Source organism: Oncorhynchus nerka, linkage group LG12 (genome assembly GCF_034236695.1).
Source record: "Oncorhynchus nerka isolate Pitt River linkage group LG12, Oner_Uvic_2.0, whole genome shotgun sequence".
Taxonomy (NCBI): domain Eukaryota; kingdom Metazoa; phylum Chordata; class Actinopteri; order Salmoniformes; family Salmonidae; genus Oncorhynchus; species Oncorhynchus nerka.
The window spans coordinates 11060199-11074813 of record NC_088407.1 but is presented as its reverse complement, the minus strand read 5'-3'; the positions used below and the strand labels follow the sequence as shown (position 1 = coordinate 11074813).

Here is a 14615-nt window from a genome sequence, read left to right as displayed (position 1 = left end):
AGGGAGGGAGGGGTGAGGAGAGGGAGGGGGGCAGTAGAGGGAGGGAGGGATGAAGAGGGGGGCAGTAGAGGGAGGGAGGGATGAGGAGAGGGAGTTGCGTTTTTGACAAAACCATCTACAGGGTCTTATTCATTAGGGCATGTAAAGTAATGTATTTATGACCATTTAACGTTTCCTATTGGACAGATGCAAGGTCGTCTCTCCCTGTTTCAGGCCATTTACTTCGGTTTGGTGCCTAATGAAAACGACCCAGGTAAATGAAATCTAACGTAGTGGCAACGTGTGAGATTAGGATTGAGATTATGTCTAGTTTGAGATTGTTATGGTTCTTATCAAGAAAAACATATGCAGTAAAGGGTTTAATATATTTATTTTGTTATAAATTGAATATGTGTGTGTATGTTATTATGAATTTGATTGATAAAAAGAGACAATGTTTGTTTTTGGGTTTACACTTCTGAAAAGGGAAAATGGTATGCTGTAGGAAATCTTTTGCACAACTACATGACCCTATACTACAGTAAGGCGCTGTGACTACATTACCCTATACTACAGTAAGGCGCTGTGACTACATTACCCTATACTACAGTAAGGTGCTGTCACTACATTACCCTATACTACAGTAAGGCGCTGTGACTACATTACCCTATACTACAGTAAGGCGCTGTGACTACATTACCCTATACTACAGTAAGGCGCTGTGACTACATTACCCTATACTACAGTAAGGCGCTGTGACTACATTACCCTATACTACAGTAAGGTGCTGTCACTACATTACCCTATACTACAGTAAGGAGCTGTGACTACATTACCCTATACTACTGTAAGGTGATGTCACTACATTACCCTATACTACTGTAAGGTGATGTCACTACATTACCCTATACTACAGTAAGGTGCTGTCACTACATTACCCTATACTACTGTAAGGTGCTGTCACTACATTACCCTATACTACTGTAAGGTGATGTCACTACATTACCCTATACTACAGTAAGGTGCTGTCACTACATTACCCTATACTACTGTAAGGTGATGTCACTACATTACCCTATACTACTGTAAGGCGATGTCACTACATTACCCTATACTACTGTAAGGTGCTGTCACTACATTACCCTATACTACTACTACTGCAAAGGTTGGGGTCAATTCCAGTCAATTCAGGAAGTATTCCAATGCTTTTCAATGAGCAACATTTGGAATCGGACTTTGGTTTGCCTTTGAATAAATAATAACAATAATTGATTTATCTTGTATAGCACTTTTCATTACAGAGAATAATCTCAAAACACATAAAAAGGAAAATAAACAAACAACACATTTTAAAATAGAGCTGGTGGAGAGACTGAATGTCTCTGTTTGACTTGGGATGAAAGGCTGGGAGTTGACAGGAGGGGACCCCGACGATACGGAGACGGGAGGGGACCTCGACGATACGGAGACGGGAGGGGACCTCGACGATACGGAGACGGGAGGGGACCTCGACGATACGGAGACGGGAGGGGACCTCGACGATACGGAGACGGGAGGGGACCCCGACGATACGGAGACGGGAGGGGACCTCGACGATACGGAGACGGGAGGGGACCCCGACGATACGGAGACGGGAGGGGACCTCGACGATACGGAGACGGGAGGGGACCTCGACGATACGGAGACGGGAGGGGACCTCGACGATACGGAGACGGGAGGGGACCCCGACGATACGGAGACGGGAGGGGACCTCGACGATACGGAGACGGGAGGGGACCTCGACGATACGGAGACGGGAGGGGACCTCGGCGATACGGAGACGGGAGGGGACCTCGACGATACGGAGACGGGAGGGGACCTCGGCGATACGGAGACGGGAGGGGACCTCGGCGATACGGAGGCGGGAGGGGACCTCGGCGATACGGAGACGGGAGGGGACCTCGACGATACGGAGACGGGAGGGGACCCCGACGATGCGGAGGCGGGAGGGGACCTCGACGATACGGAGAGACGGGAGGGGACCTCGACGATACGGAGACGGGAGGGGACCTCGACGATACGGAGACGGGAGGGGACCTCGACGATACGGAGACGGGAGGGGACCCCCGGCGATACGGAGACGGGAGGGGACCTCGGCGATACGGAGACGGGAGGGGACCCCGGCGATACGGAGACGGGAGGGGACCCCGACGATACGGAGACGGGAGGGGACCTCGACGATACGGAGACGGGAGGGGACCTCGACGATACGGAGACGGGAGGGGACCCCGACGATACGGAGACGGGAGGGGACCCCGACGATACGGAGACGGGAGGGGACCCCGACGATACGGAGACGGGAGGGGACCTCGACGATACGGAGACGGGAGGGGACCTCGACGATACTGAGAGAAACAAAGACAGTCTGACAAACAGACCCAGAGCTCTTTATCAGTGCACCGCACCTGCTCCTCCACCACAGGACCCGCTCCTCCTCCACAGGACCCGCTCCTCCTCCACAGGACCCGCTCCTCCACCACAGGACCCGCTCCTCCACCACAGGACCCGCTCCTCCACCACAGGACCCGCTCCTCCACCACAGGACCCGCTCCTCCACCACAGGACCCGCTCCTCGTCCACAGGACCCGCTCCTCGTCCACAGCGTCCACAGGACCCGCTCCTCGTCCACAGGACCCGCTCCTCGTCCACAGGACCCGCTCCTCGTCCACAGGACCCGCTCCTCGTCCACAGGACCCGCTCCTCGTCCACAGGACCCGCTCCTCGTCCACAGGACCCGCTCCTCGTCCACAGGACCCGCTCCTCGTCCACAGGACCCGCTCCTCCACCACAGGACCCGCTCCTCCACCACAGGACCCGCTCCTCCACCACAGGACCCGCTCCTCGTCCACAGGACCCGCTCCTCGTCCACAGGACCCGCTCCTCGTCCACAGGACCCGCTCCTCCTCCACAGGACCCACTCCTCTGTAGGTTCTGGACCTCTGTAGGTACTGGTCCTCTGTAGGTACTGGTCCTCTGTAGGTACTGGACCTCTGGTCCTCTGTAGGTACTGGTCCTCTGGTCCTCTGTAGGTACTGGTCCTCTGTAGGTACTGGACCTCTGTAGGTACTGGACCTCTGTAGGTACTGGACCTCTGTAGGTACTGGACCTCTGGTCCTCTGTAGGTACTGGACCTCTGTAGGTACTGGATCTCTGTAGGTTCTGGACCTCTGGTCCTCTGTAGGTACTGGTCCTCTGTAGGTTTTGGACCTCTGGTCCACCTGGGTAATGCCACAGCTTCTGAAGGGTGCAATTTGAATTGACTGGTATTTAAATGGAATTGATCCCAACCCTGTGTTCTAGAACCGTAACTGCTGTCTTAAAGACCGAGACTGTGAGACAAAGTGCCAGTCGTGTTTACATTCATTTCCAATAGGACTTGGAAGGGATATAACTAGCATACTGGAAAAGCACAGTTAGTTTATTCTATCCTGGTCCCAGATCTGTTTTGTGCTGTGTAGCCAACTCCTGTTGCATTTGACAAGACAACACAAGCAGATCTAGAACCAGGCTAAGATTTGTTGTAGGTGTAGTATAGGATTTAGACTGATTCTTGGGTTACAAAGAACTCCACTATAAAACACTGTTGTTTTTCTCTACTTAGTTTTTTCTGTAAGTAGCGTTTGTTGTAGGTTTTCATATTCATGTGTTTGATGTGTGGTTTTCTTTTTGATATATGTGGCATTGTTATTAGAGATTGGGAATCTGCATTTAGTGTGTGTGTGTTTCTACTGTATAAGTGCCTGACTACTCATAAGCTAAAGAGAACCAAAATGGCGATCTGCTTTCTGCATTGCTGAGATCACAATGATCGTTTCTATCACTGTATAATGGAGAGAGAGAGACCGAGGTGTTTTCTATTGATGACAGGCATTTGAATGACGACTGTACTGTAGGTATGGTCAGGTCCGTCATTATAACACCCCCTTGATACAGATGAGCAAAATAATTCTATACAAAAGACTAATTCTGAGCGATATTGCCTGCTCAACAAAATGGGGAAATGGTATATATATTTTTTTTATATCAATACAATTGCTCAGCGAAAGAGAACTATATTTTCATGTCATCTGACCATAGCACCGCCTGGTGTTTCCACCGCCTGGTGTTTGCTAAATGGCATAGGAACCGGTGCTTTGGTCAGATGACCTGTAAATAGAGCTCCTCAACGCACAACAGAGGTGGGTTTGCCGTTGAACAACAGAAGCAGGAACGAACCTCCTGCTGTAAAATATGGGGGTGGATGTTTTGATGTTATGGGGCTGTTTTGTTTCCACTGATCATGGGACACTTGTTTAAGGTTAACGGCATCAGGAACTTTATCCAGTACCAGGACATTTGTGTGTGTGTGTGTGTGTGCCAAAAACCTGAATTCTTCTGCCAAGGAGGCTGACACAAGTGGCTCTTCCAGCAAGATGATAATGACCCCCAGGACGAATCGAACATTTACCCACACATCTAGATGCTGCAATAGTCACCTCAGACTCTGGGCTTTTGATTCTGTGTGGAGGAATGTATTAAGATCCCTACCAACGTGTTCTCCAGTCACATAAAACATTTTAGAAATGGGCTCAGTGGTGTTATCCTCGCAGGGTGCTGGAGCATTGACAACAGGGGTGCCAAGAACCCCCCCCAAAAAAAAAAAAAATTGGGAGGGAGGGGGATTTGTATGTATTTCCTGTTCAACAAAATCTCTTTCTCTGAGCAATTGTATTGTTATAAAATAGTATAATTTCACCTTTTTTTTTGTTTTGCATGAAATATATCTCAATATGTTAAATTGTTTTATTTAGACACTATTTCTTTTGCTTATCTTTATCCAGGGTGCCAATAAATATGGACCTGGTTGTACCTGGGGTTTTGTTTTGGGGTTTATCACACTAAAAATGTAACTTGTTGTTCTATTTACTGGTGTACTGTATAAAAAACACTACTGCGTTTGTTTTTGTTTGTTGTTGGTTGTCTACGGCCAGTAAAACAGAAATTTGAAAATTTTCAAATCTCACTAAGACTTTCCTTACCATGTTGCAAAACTTGACTTGCTGTCGGGTAACGCCAAAAGATTGTTTTGATTGGTTGATGGGTTGTGGATGCTGTCCGTGTGTTTAGGCGGTGTTTTATATGACAATCATGGTGACACTTATTACTCAATATTAAATCTATTTCCTGGAATGTGTAACATATTGGCCTACTGTGTATCTGCAGTTCAATCACTTTAGTTTTTTATTCCGTTTAAATGAATTGAAAATAAGAAAGTGTGTGTGTGTGTGTGTGTGTGTGTGTATGGAGGGAAGGGTGTGTGTGTGAGAGATTACACAGACCCACAAATAATTTGAAAACAGATCCAATTTTGATAAACTCCCATATCTACTGGGTGAAATACCACAGTGTGACATCACAGCAGCAAGATTTGTGACCTGTTACCACGAGAAAAGGTCAACCAGTGAAGAACAAACACCATTGTAAATTACAACCCATATTTATGTTTAATTATTTTCCCTTGTGTACTTTTGTAACTATTTGCACATCATTATGTAGCCAAGTAGCCTAGTGGTTAGAGCGTTGGACTAGTAACGCAAAGGTTGCTAGATCATATCCCCCGAGCTGACAAGGTACAAAATCTGTTCTGCCCCTGAACAAGGCAGTTAACCCACTGTTCCTAGGCCAGTTAACCCACTGTTCCTAGGCCAGTTAACACTGTTCCTAGACCAGTTAACCCACTGTTCCTAGGCCGTCATTGAAAATAAGAATTTGTTCTTAACTGACTTGCCTAGTTAAATATACACTGTATATAATATGACATGTCTATTGTTTTGGCATTTTGGTGAGTGTAATTTTTAATGTTAATTTTGAATTGTTTATTTCACTTTCTTTGGCAATGTAAACACGTTTCCCATGCTAATAAAGCCCTTTGAATTTAATGAGAGAGAGAGACACACACACGGTACAGGGGAGCCTGATTGGGGAAAACCATCAAAGGTCTATTTATCTGGAAATCTTTGGGCTACACATTTGTAGGCTAATATATAACAAACAATGGCAATGTTAAAAGTCACAAGCATATTTACTGAGTTAACATTTCATAATACTGATTTGAAAATGAGCACGTAAACCACCTGTGCTTCAGTTATTGCAAATATTTTTTCTTTAATAACAATTGGTTCTGCACTTTAGGCTTCCTAACTCGCGTTTAAAAAAAATAAAAAAAGATTTTGTGCATGTAGCTTCATTGTTTCATTACTAACTACATCATTGACTTTCATCTTTCTTTACTTGATACAAGATACAGCTTTAACTTTCTTTTAAAAAGTTGTATTTTTTTATTAACAACAATACATAAAGCACATGAGGGAACACAAGCATACATAGATTACAAACAATGGACAATCGAGCTAAGAGGTACAATATCACATTACAGTTACACAAGGACCTTAAGGGACATGCATATACTTACAATTCTAACAGCTTTTTTTGTTAGTAGAGCATTTAACCGTCTTAAAATACAGTTCAAAAAGTTGTAATTGTCGCGGACGGACGGCGCTGAAACGCATCAGACGTTTTGTTCCTGTCACGTGACCCTTTGACCAGGAAGGCGGCAGGTTGCGTGGTGGAAACACAACCAACAATCTAAAGGTACTTTTTTTAATGCAACTATTAATAATAATAGAAAAACAGATCTGACTTGACATGATGTGTATTCATCCAACGCGCTGTTTTAAATATTGTCAAAGCAGACAGTGACTGGAGATGGTTAGCCAGCTAACGTTAGCCTGCTAACCCAACTTCAGTGTGTCAACTAGTTTATCATCTAACAGCTGTTAAACACAAGTTATTGCGGCAAATGTACCGTTACTTTAATGTTCTTCTAGTTTAGTTGAGTAGACTATTTAATAAACGATATTGATAAAATATCGACTTAATTTTTTTTTTTTGTATTCACGGGGTTTTGTATAACGTTAGCACATGCGCAAAACGTTTAGAAAACGGGAAAAGGTTTACTGGCCGCGGAGCAAATCAACAACAACACTCCGCATGTCTTTATTTCTCTCTCTCTCTCTCCTCCCAGTACCATTAGCCATGTGGCTGGACTAGAGGCACAGTGATGCCAGCTGCAGAGCATGTCCGTCTGGGTAGGAAGCGCACCCTGCCCCCGTGCCCCAACCCCCTCTTCCTCCAGTGGCTGTCAGAGCTGCGGGACCAGGCGGCAGAGAAGGGACAGAAGACCCAGTACGTTTATCAGAAGGTAAACAAACACACTCGGGCTATAAGGACTTGCACTAGGTGTATCACAAGGTAACTAGCTACAAAAGCCTTTATACCCCAGGACACTTTCTGCATGCTACTGGGGTCCCCCAGGGTGTGCAGGCTTTTGTTCCAGACCAGCACTAAAACACCTGACTCATTGCTAACAAGATCATCATCCAGGCCTCGACTAGCTGAATCAGGTGTGGTAGTGCTAGGCTGGAACAAAAGCCTGCACTGAAGAACGCTATTAGCTAGCAAGACTCGTTTTCTGTTGCATATCCCACACGTCTCTGTCTTACCAGGCTATCAGTTCATTGAAGAAGTACCCCCCCTCTCTCTCTTACCAGGCTATCAGTTTGTTGAAGAAGTACCCCCTCCCTCTCTCTTACCAGGCTATCAGTTCGTTGAAGAAGTACCCCCCCCCCTCTCTCTCTTACCAGGCTATCAGTTCGTTGAAGAAGTACCCCCTCCCCATCTTACCAGGCTATCAGTTCGTTGAAGAAGTACCCCCTCTCTCTCTTACCAGGCTATCTGTTCATTGAAGAAGTACCCCCCCCTCTCTTTACCAGGCTATCAGTTTGTTGAAGAAGTACCCCCTCCCTCTCTCTTACCAGGCTATCAGTTCGTTGAAGAAGTACCCCCTCTCTCTTTACCAGGCTATCAGTTCGTTGAAGAAGTACCCCTCCCCCTCTTACCAGGCTATCAGTTCGTTGAAGAAGTACCCCCTCCCCCTCTTACCAGGCTATCAGTTCGTTGAAGAAGTACCCCTCTCTCTCTCTCTCTCTCTCTCTTACCAGGCTATCAGTTCATTGAAGAAGTATCCCCCTCTCTCTTACCAGGCTATCAGTTTGTTGAAGAAGTACCCCCTCTCTCTTACCAGGCTATCAGTTCATTGAAGAAGTATCCCCCTCTCTCTTACCAGGCTATCAGTTCATTGAAGAAGTATCCCCCTCTCTCTTACCAGGCTATCAGTTCGTTGAAGAAGTACCCCCTCCCTCTCTCTCTCTTACCAGGTTATCAGTTCATTGAAGAAGTACCCCTCCCCTCTCTCTCTCTCTTACCAGGCTATCAGTTCGTTGAAGAAGTACCCCCTCTCTCTCCCTCTCTCTCTCTTACCAGGCTATCAGTTCGTTGAAGAAGTACCCCCTCTCTCTCTCTTACCAGGCTATCAGTTCGTTGAAGAAGTACCCCCCCTCTCTCTCTTACCAGGCTATCAGTTCATTGAAGAAGTACCCCCTCCCTCTCTCTCTCTTACCAGGCTATCAGTTCGTTGAAGAAGTACCCCCTCCCTCTCTCTCTCTTACCAGGCTATCAGTTCATTGAAGAAGTACCCCTCTCTCTCTCTCTCTCTCTCACCAGGCTATCAGTTCATTGAAGAAGTACCCCCTCTCTCTCTCTCTCTCTCTCTCTACCAGGCTATCAGTTCATTGAAGAAGTACCCCCTCCCCTCTCTCTCTCTACCAGGCTATCAGTTCATTGAAGAAGTACCCCTCCCTCTCTCTCTCTCTTACCAGGCTATCAGTTCATTGAAGAAGTACCCCCTCTCTCTCTCTCTCTCTCTTACCAGGCTATCAGTTCATTGAAGAAGTACACCCTCTCTCTCTCTCTCTCTTACCAGGCTATCAGTTCATTGAAGAAGTACCCCCTCCCTCTCTCTCTCTCTCTTACCAGGCTATCAGTTCATTGAAGAAGTACCCCCTCCCTCTCTCTCTCTTACCAGGCTATCAGTTCATTGAAGAAGTACCCCCTCTCTCTCTCTCTCTCTCTACCAGGCTATCAGTTCATTGAAGAAGTACCCCCTCCCTCTCTCTCTTACCAGGCTATCAGTTCATTGAAGAAGTACCCCCTCTCTCTCTCTCTCTCTCTCTTACCAGGCTATCAGTTCATTGAAGAAGTACCCCCTCTCTCTCTCTCTCTCTCTCTTACCAGGCTATCAGTTCGTTGAAGAAGTACCCCCTCCTCTCTCTCTCTCTCTCTACCAGGCTATCAGTTCATTGAAGAAGTACCCCCTCCCTCTCTCTCTCTTACCAGGCTATCAGTTCATTGAAGAAGTACACCCTCTCTCTCTCTCTCTTACCAGGCTATCAGTTCATTGAAGAAGTACCCCCTCCCTCTCTCTCTCTCTTACCAGGCTATCAGTTCATTGAAGAAGTACCCCTCCCTCTCTCTCTCTTACCAGGCTATCAGTTCATTGAAGAAGTACCCCCCCCTCTCTCTACTCTCTCTCTCTCTTACCAGGCTATCAGTTCATTGAAGAAGTACCCCTCCCTCTCTCTCTCTTACCAGGCTATCAGTTCTTGAAGAAGTACCCCCTCTCTCTCTCTCGCTCTCTCTCTCTCTCTCTCTCTTACCAGGCTATCAGTTCATTGAAGAAGTATCCCCCTCTCTCTTACCAGGCTATCAGTTCGTTGAAGAAGTACCCCCTCTCTCTCTCTCTCTCTCTCTCTCTTACCAGGCTATCAGTTCATTGAAGAAGTACCCCCTCCCCTCTCTCTCTCTCTTACCAGGCTATCAGTTCGTTGAAGAAGTACCCCCTCTCTCCCTCTCTCTCTCTTACCAGGCTATCAGTTCGTTGAAGAAGTACCCCCTCTCTCTCTCTCTCTTACCAGGCTATCAGTTCATTGAAGAAGTACCCCCTCCCCCTCTCTCTCTTACCAGGCTATCAGTTCGTTGAAGAAGTACCCCCTCTCTCTCTCTCTCTTACCAGGCTATCAGTTCATTGAAGAAGTACCCCCTCCCCTCTCTCTCTTACCAGGCTATCAGTTCGTTGAAGAAGTACCCCCCCTCTTAGGCTATCAGTTCGTTGAAGAAGTACCCCCTCCCCCTCTCTCTCTCCTCTCTCTCTCTTACCAGGCTATCAGTTCATTGAAGAAGTACCCCCTCTCTCTCTCTCTTACCAGGCTATCAGTTCGTTGAAGAAGTACCCCCTCCCTCTCTCTCTCTTACCAGGCTATCAGTTCGTTGAAGAAGTACCCCTCCCCTCTTACCAGGCTATCAGTTCGTTGAAGAAGTACCCCCTCTCTCTCTCTCTCTCTTACCAGGCTATCAGTTCATTGAAGAAGTACCCCTCTCCCTCCTCTCTCTCTCTCTTACCAGGCTATCAGTTCATTGAAGAAGTACCCCCTCTCTCCCCTCTCTCTCTCTTACCAGGCTATCAGTTCGTTGAAGTACCCCTCTCTCTCTCTCTTACCAGGCTATCAGTTCATTGAAAAGTACCCCTCCTCTCTCTCTCTTACCAGGCTATCAGTTCATTGAAGAAGTACCCCCTCCTCTCTCTCTTACCAGGCTATCAGTTCGTTGAAGAAGTACCCCCTCCCCTCTCTTACCAGGCTATCAGTTCATTGAAGAAGTACCCCCTCCCCTCTTACCAGGCTATCAGTTCATTGAAGAAGTACCCCTCTCTCTCTCTCTCTCTTACCAGGCTATCAGTTCATTGAAGAAGTACCCCCTCTCCTCTCTCTCTCTCTTACCAGGCTATCAGTTCATTGAAGAAGTACCCCCTCCTCTCTCTCTCTTACCAGGCTATCAGTTCATTGAAGAAGTACCCCCTCCCTCTCTCTCTTACCAGGCTATCAGTTCATTGAAGAAGTACCCCTCCCCCTCTCTCTCTCTTACCAGGCTATCAGTTCATTGAAGAAGTACCCCCTCCCCCTCTCTCTCTCTCTTACCAGGCTATCAGTTCGTTGAAGAAGTACCCCCTCTCTCTCCCCCTCTCTCTCTTACCAGGCTATCAGTTCGTTGAAGAAGTACCCCCTCCCTCTCTCTCTCTTACCAGGCTATCAGTTCGTTGAAGAAGTACCCCTCCCTCTCTCTTACCAGGCTATCAGTTCGTTGAAGAAGTACCCCCTCCCCTCTCTCTCTCTCTTACCAGGCTATCAGTTCATTGAAGAAGTACCCCCTCTCTCTCTCTCTTACCAGGCTATCAGTTCGTTGAAGAAGTACCCCCTCCCCCTCTCTCTCCCTCTCTCTCTTACCAGGCTATCAGTTCATTGAAGAAGTACCCCCTCTCTCTCTCTCTTACCAGGCTATCAGTTCGTTGAAGAAGTACCCCCTCCCACTCTCCTTACCAGGCTATCAGTTCTTGAAGAAGTACCCCTCCCCCTCTTACCAGGCTATCAGTTCGTTGAAGTACCCCTCTCTCTCTTCTTACCAGGCTATCAGTTCATTGAAGAAGTACCCCCTCTCTCTCTCTCTTACCAGGCTATCAGTTCATTGAAGAAGTACCCCTCTCTCTCTTACCAGGCTATCAGTTCGTTGAAGAAGTACCCCTCCCCTCTTACCAGGCTATCAGTTCGTTGAAGAAGTACCCCCTCTCTCTCTCTCTCTCTTACCAGGCTATCAGTTCATTGAAGAAGTACACCCTCTCTCTCTTACCAGGCTATCAGTTCGTTGAAGAAGTACCCCCTCTCTCTCTCTTACCAGGCTATCAGTTCATTGAAGAAGTACCCCCCCTCCTCTCTCTCTCTTTACCAGGCTATCAGTTCATTGAAGAAGTACCCCCTCCCTCTCTCTCTCTCTCTCTTACCAGGCTATCAGTTCATTGAAGAAGTACCCCTCCCCTCTCTCTCTCTCTCTTACCAGGCTATCAGTTCATTGAAGAAGTACCCCCTCCCCCTCTCTCTCTCTCTCTTACCAGGCTATCAGTTCATTGAAGAAGTACCCCCTCTCTCTCTCTCTCTTACCAGGCTATCAGTTCGTTGAAGAAGTACCCCCTCCCTCTCTCTCTTACCAGGCTATCAGTTCGTTGAAGAAGTACCCCCTCCCCCTCCTCTCTCTCTTACCAGGCTATCAGTTCGTTGAAGAAGTACCCCCTCTCTCTCCTCTCTCTCTTACCAGGCTATCAGTTCATTGAAGAAGTACCCCCTCCCTCTCTCTCTTACCAGGCTATCAGTTCGTTGAAGTACCCCCTACCCCTCCCCCTCTCTCTTACCAGGCTATCAGTTCATTGAAGAAGTACCCCCTCCCTCTCTCTCTCTTACCAGGCTATCAGTTCATTGAAGAAGTACCCCCTCCCTCTCTCTCTTTACCAGGCTATCAGTTCATTGAAGAAGTACCCCCTCTCTCTCTTACCAGGCTCTCTCTCTCTCTCTCTCTCTTACCAGGCTATCAGTTCATTGAAGAAGTACCCCTCCCCTCTCTCTTTACCAGGCTATCAGTTCGTTGAAGAAGTACCCCCCCTCTCTTTACCAGGCTATCAGTTCATTGAAGAAGTACCCCTCCCCTCTCTCTCTCTCTTACCAGGCTATCAGTTCATTGAAGAAGTACCCCCTCCCTCTCTCTCTCTTACCAGGCTATCAGTTCATTGAAGAAGTACCCCCTCTCTCTCTTACCAGGCTATCAGTTTGTTGAAGAAGTACCCCCTCCCCCTCTCTCTCTTACCAGGCTATCAGTTCGTTGAAGAAGTACCCCTCTCTCTCTCTTACCAGGCTATCAGTTCATTGAAGAAGTACCCCCTCCCTCTCTTCTCTTACCAGGCTATCAGTTCATTGAAGAAGTACCCCTCCCTCTCTCTCACCAGGCTATCAGTTCGTTGAAGAAGTACCCCTCTCCTCTCTCTCTTACCAGGCTATCAGTTCGTTGAAGTACCCCCTCCCCCTCTCTCTCTTACCAGGCTATCAGTTCATTGAAGAAGTACCCCTCTCCCCCTCTCTCTCTCTTACCAGGCTATCAGTTCATTGAAGAAGTACCCCTCTCTCTCTCTCTCTTACTATCTTCCCTCTCTCTCTCTCTTACCAGGCTATCAGTTCATTGAAGAAGTACCCCCTCCCCCTCTCTCTCTCTTTACCAGGCTATCAGTTCATTGAAGAAGTACCCTCTCTCTCTCTCTCTTACCAGGCTATCAGTTCGTTGAAGAAGTACCTCCTCTCTCTCTTACCAGGCTATCAGTTCATTGAAGAAGTACCCCCTCCCTCCCTCTCTCTCTCTCTTACCAGGCTATCAGTTCGTTGAAGAAGTACCTCCCTCTCTCTCTCTTACCAGGCTATCAGTTCGTTGAAGAAGTACCCCTCTCTCTCTCCCCTCTCTCTCTTACCAGGCTATCAGTTCGTTGAAGAAGTTCTCCCTCTCTCTCTCTTACCAGGCTATCAGTTCGTTGAAGAAGTACCCCCTCTCCCTCCCTCTCTCTCTCTTACCAGGCTATCAGTTCGTTGAAGAAGTACCCCCTCCCTCTCTCTCTTACCAGGCTATCAGTTCGTTGAAGAAGTACCCCCTCCCCCTCTTACCAGGCTATCAGTTCGTTGAAGAATTACCCCCTCCCCCTCTTACCAGGCTATCAGTTCGTTGAAGAAGTACCCCCTCCCTCTCTCTCTCTTACCAGGCTATCAGTTCATTGAAGAAGTACCCCCTCCCTCTCTCTCTCTTACCAGGCTATCAGTTCATTGAAGAAGTACCCCCTCCCTCTCTCTCTCTTACCAGGCTATCAGTTCATTGAAGAAGTACCCCCTCCCCCTCCAGAACGCTCGAGAGGCTAAGATTCTACAGAACTTTGGAGACGGAATCTGCAAGATACTGGATGAGAAGTTACAGAGGCATTACAGAGAGAACGGTGAGGTGGATGGAGGGAGGGAGAGAGAGATGGAGAGATTGATAGAGAGAGAGAGAGATGGAGAGATTGATGGAGAGAGAGAGATGGAGAGATTGATGGAGAGAGAGAGATGGAGAGATTGATGGAATCATGAGAAAACAAAAGAGATAATTGATGGAACACATTGGAAAGAATTAACAAAAATGGGGAAGAGAGAAACTAGAATGCTATTTGGGGAGACAGAGAGAGAGAGATGGATGGGGAGAGGAGAGAATGAATGACTATGTAGAGACTCATGGAGAGATGTATGGATAGAGAGAGAGAGATGGATGGAAAGAGAGAGAGAGAGAGAGAGATGGATGGATGGAGTGACAGATTGATCATAAGTTTCTCTTCCCCATCCCTCCCACCCCCTTCCAGGTCCGGACGCTCCCATCCACTCCCTTCCCAGCGGTGTGACAGTGGCCCCTAGTCGCCGTAGCAACAACAACATGGCTCAGCCCACCAAACAGCCCTCTAGGAAAGAGAGGGAAGGAGGGAGGAGGAAGAGGGAATATGTGCCCCAGAAGAGGTCTGGTGGATATGCTGTTGAAAACTCCCAGATCTTTTGGGTCTGAAATTCCCTCGCTCCCTGTCCCTCCATCACAGCAGTCCCTCTCCCTGCTCCTGTGCCTCTCCCCTCGCTCCCTGTGCCTCTCACACACCATTGTAAATACAACCCCTTTATCCCTCGCTTATTTTTATCTTGTGTCCTTTAACTATTTGTCCATTGTATATATATATATAATATGACTCCCTCTCCCTGCATCCTCTCCCCTCGCTCCTTCTCGTC

At 47.5% G+C, this 14615-nt stretch overlaps 1 protein-coding gene across 1 annotated transcript; it reads left to right on the top strand.

The window, feature by feature from the left end:
- The first annotated feature begins 6541 nt into the window (after positions 1-6541).
- LOC115117763 (crossover junction endonuclease MUS81-like) lies at positions 6542-14400 on the top strand. Its single transcript, XM_065026012.1, has 4 exons — positions 6542-6648; positions 7082-7258; positions 13675-13804; positions 14204-14400. The coding sequence occupies exons 2-4, from the start codon at positions 7118-7120 to the stop codon at positions 14398-14400; spliced, it is 468 nt and encodes a 155-aa protein (XP_064882084.1). The 5' UTR covers positions 6542-6648; positions 7082-7117.
- The last annotated feature ends 215 nt before the right edge of the window (positions 14401-14615 follow it).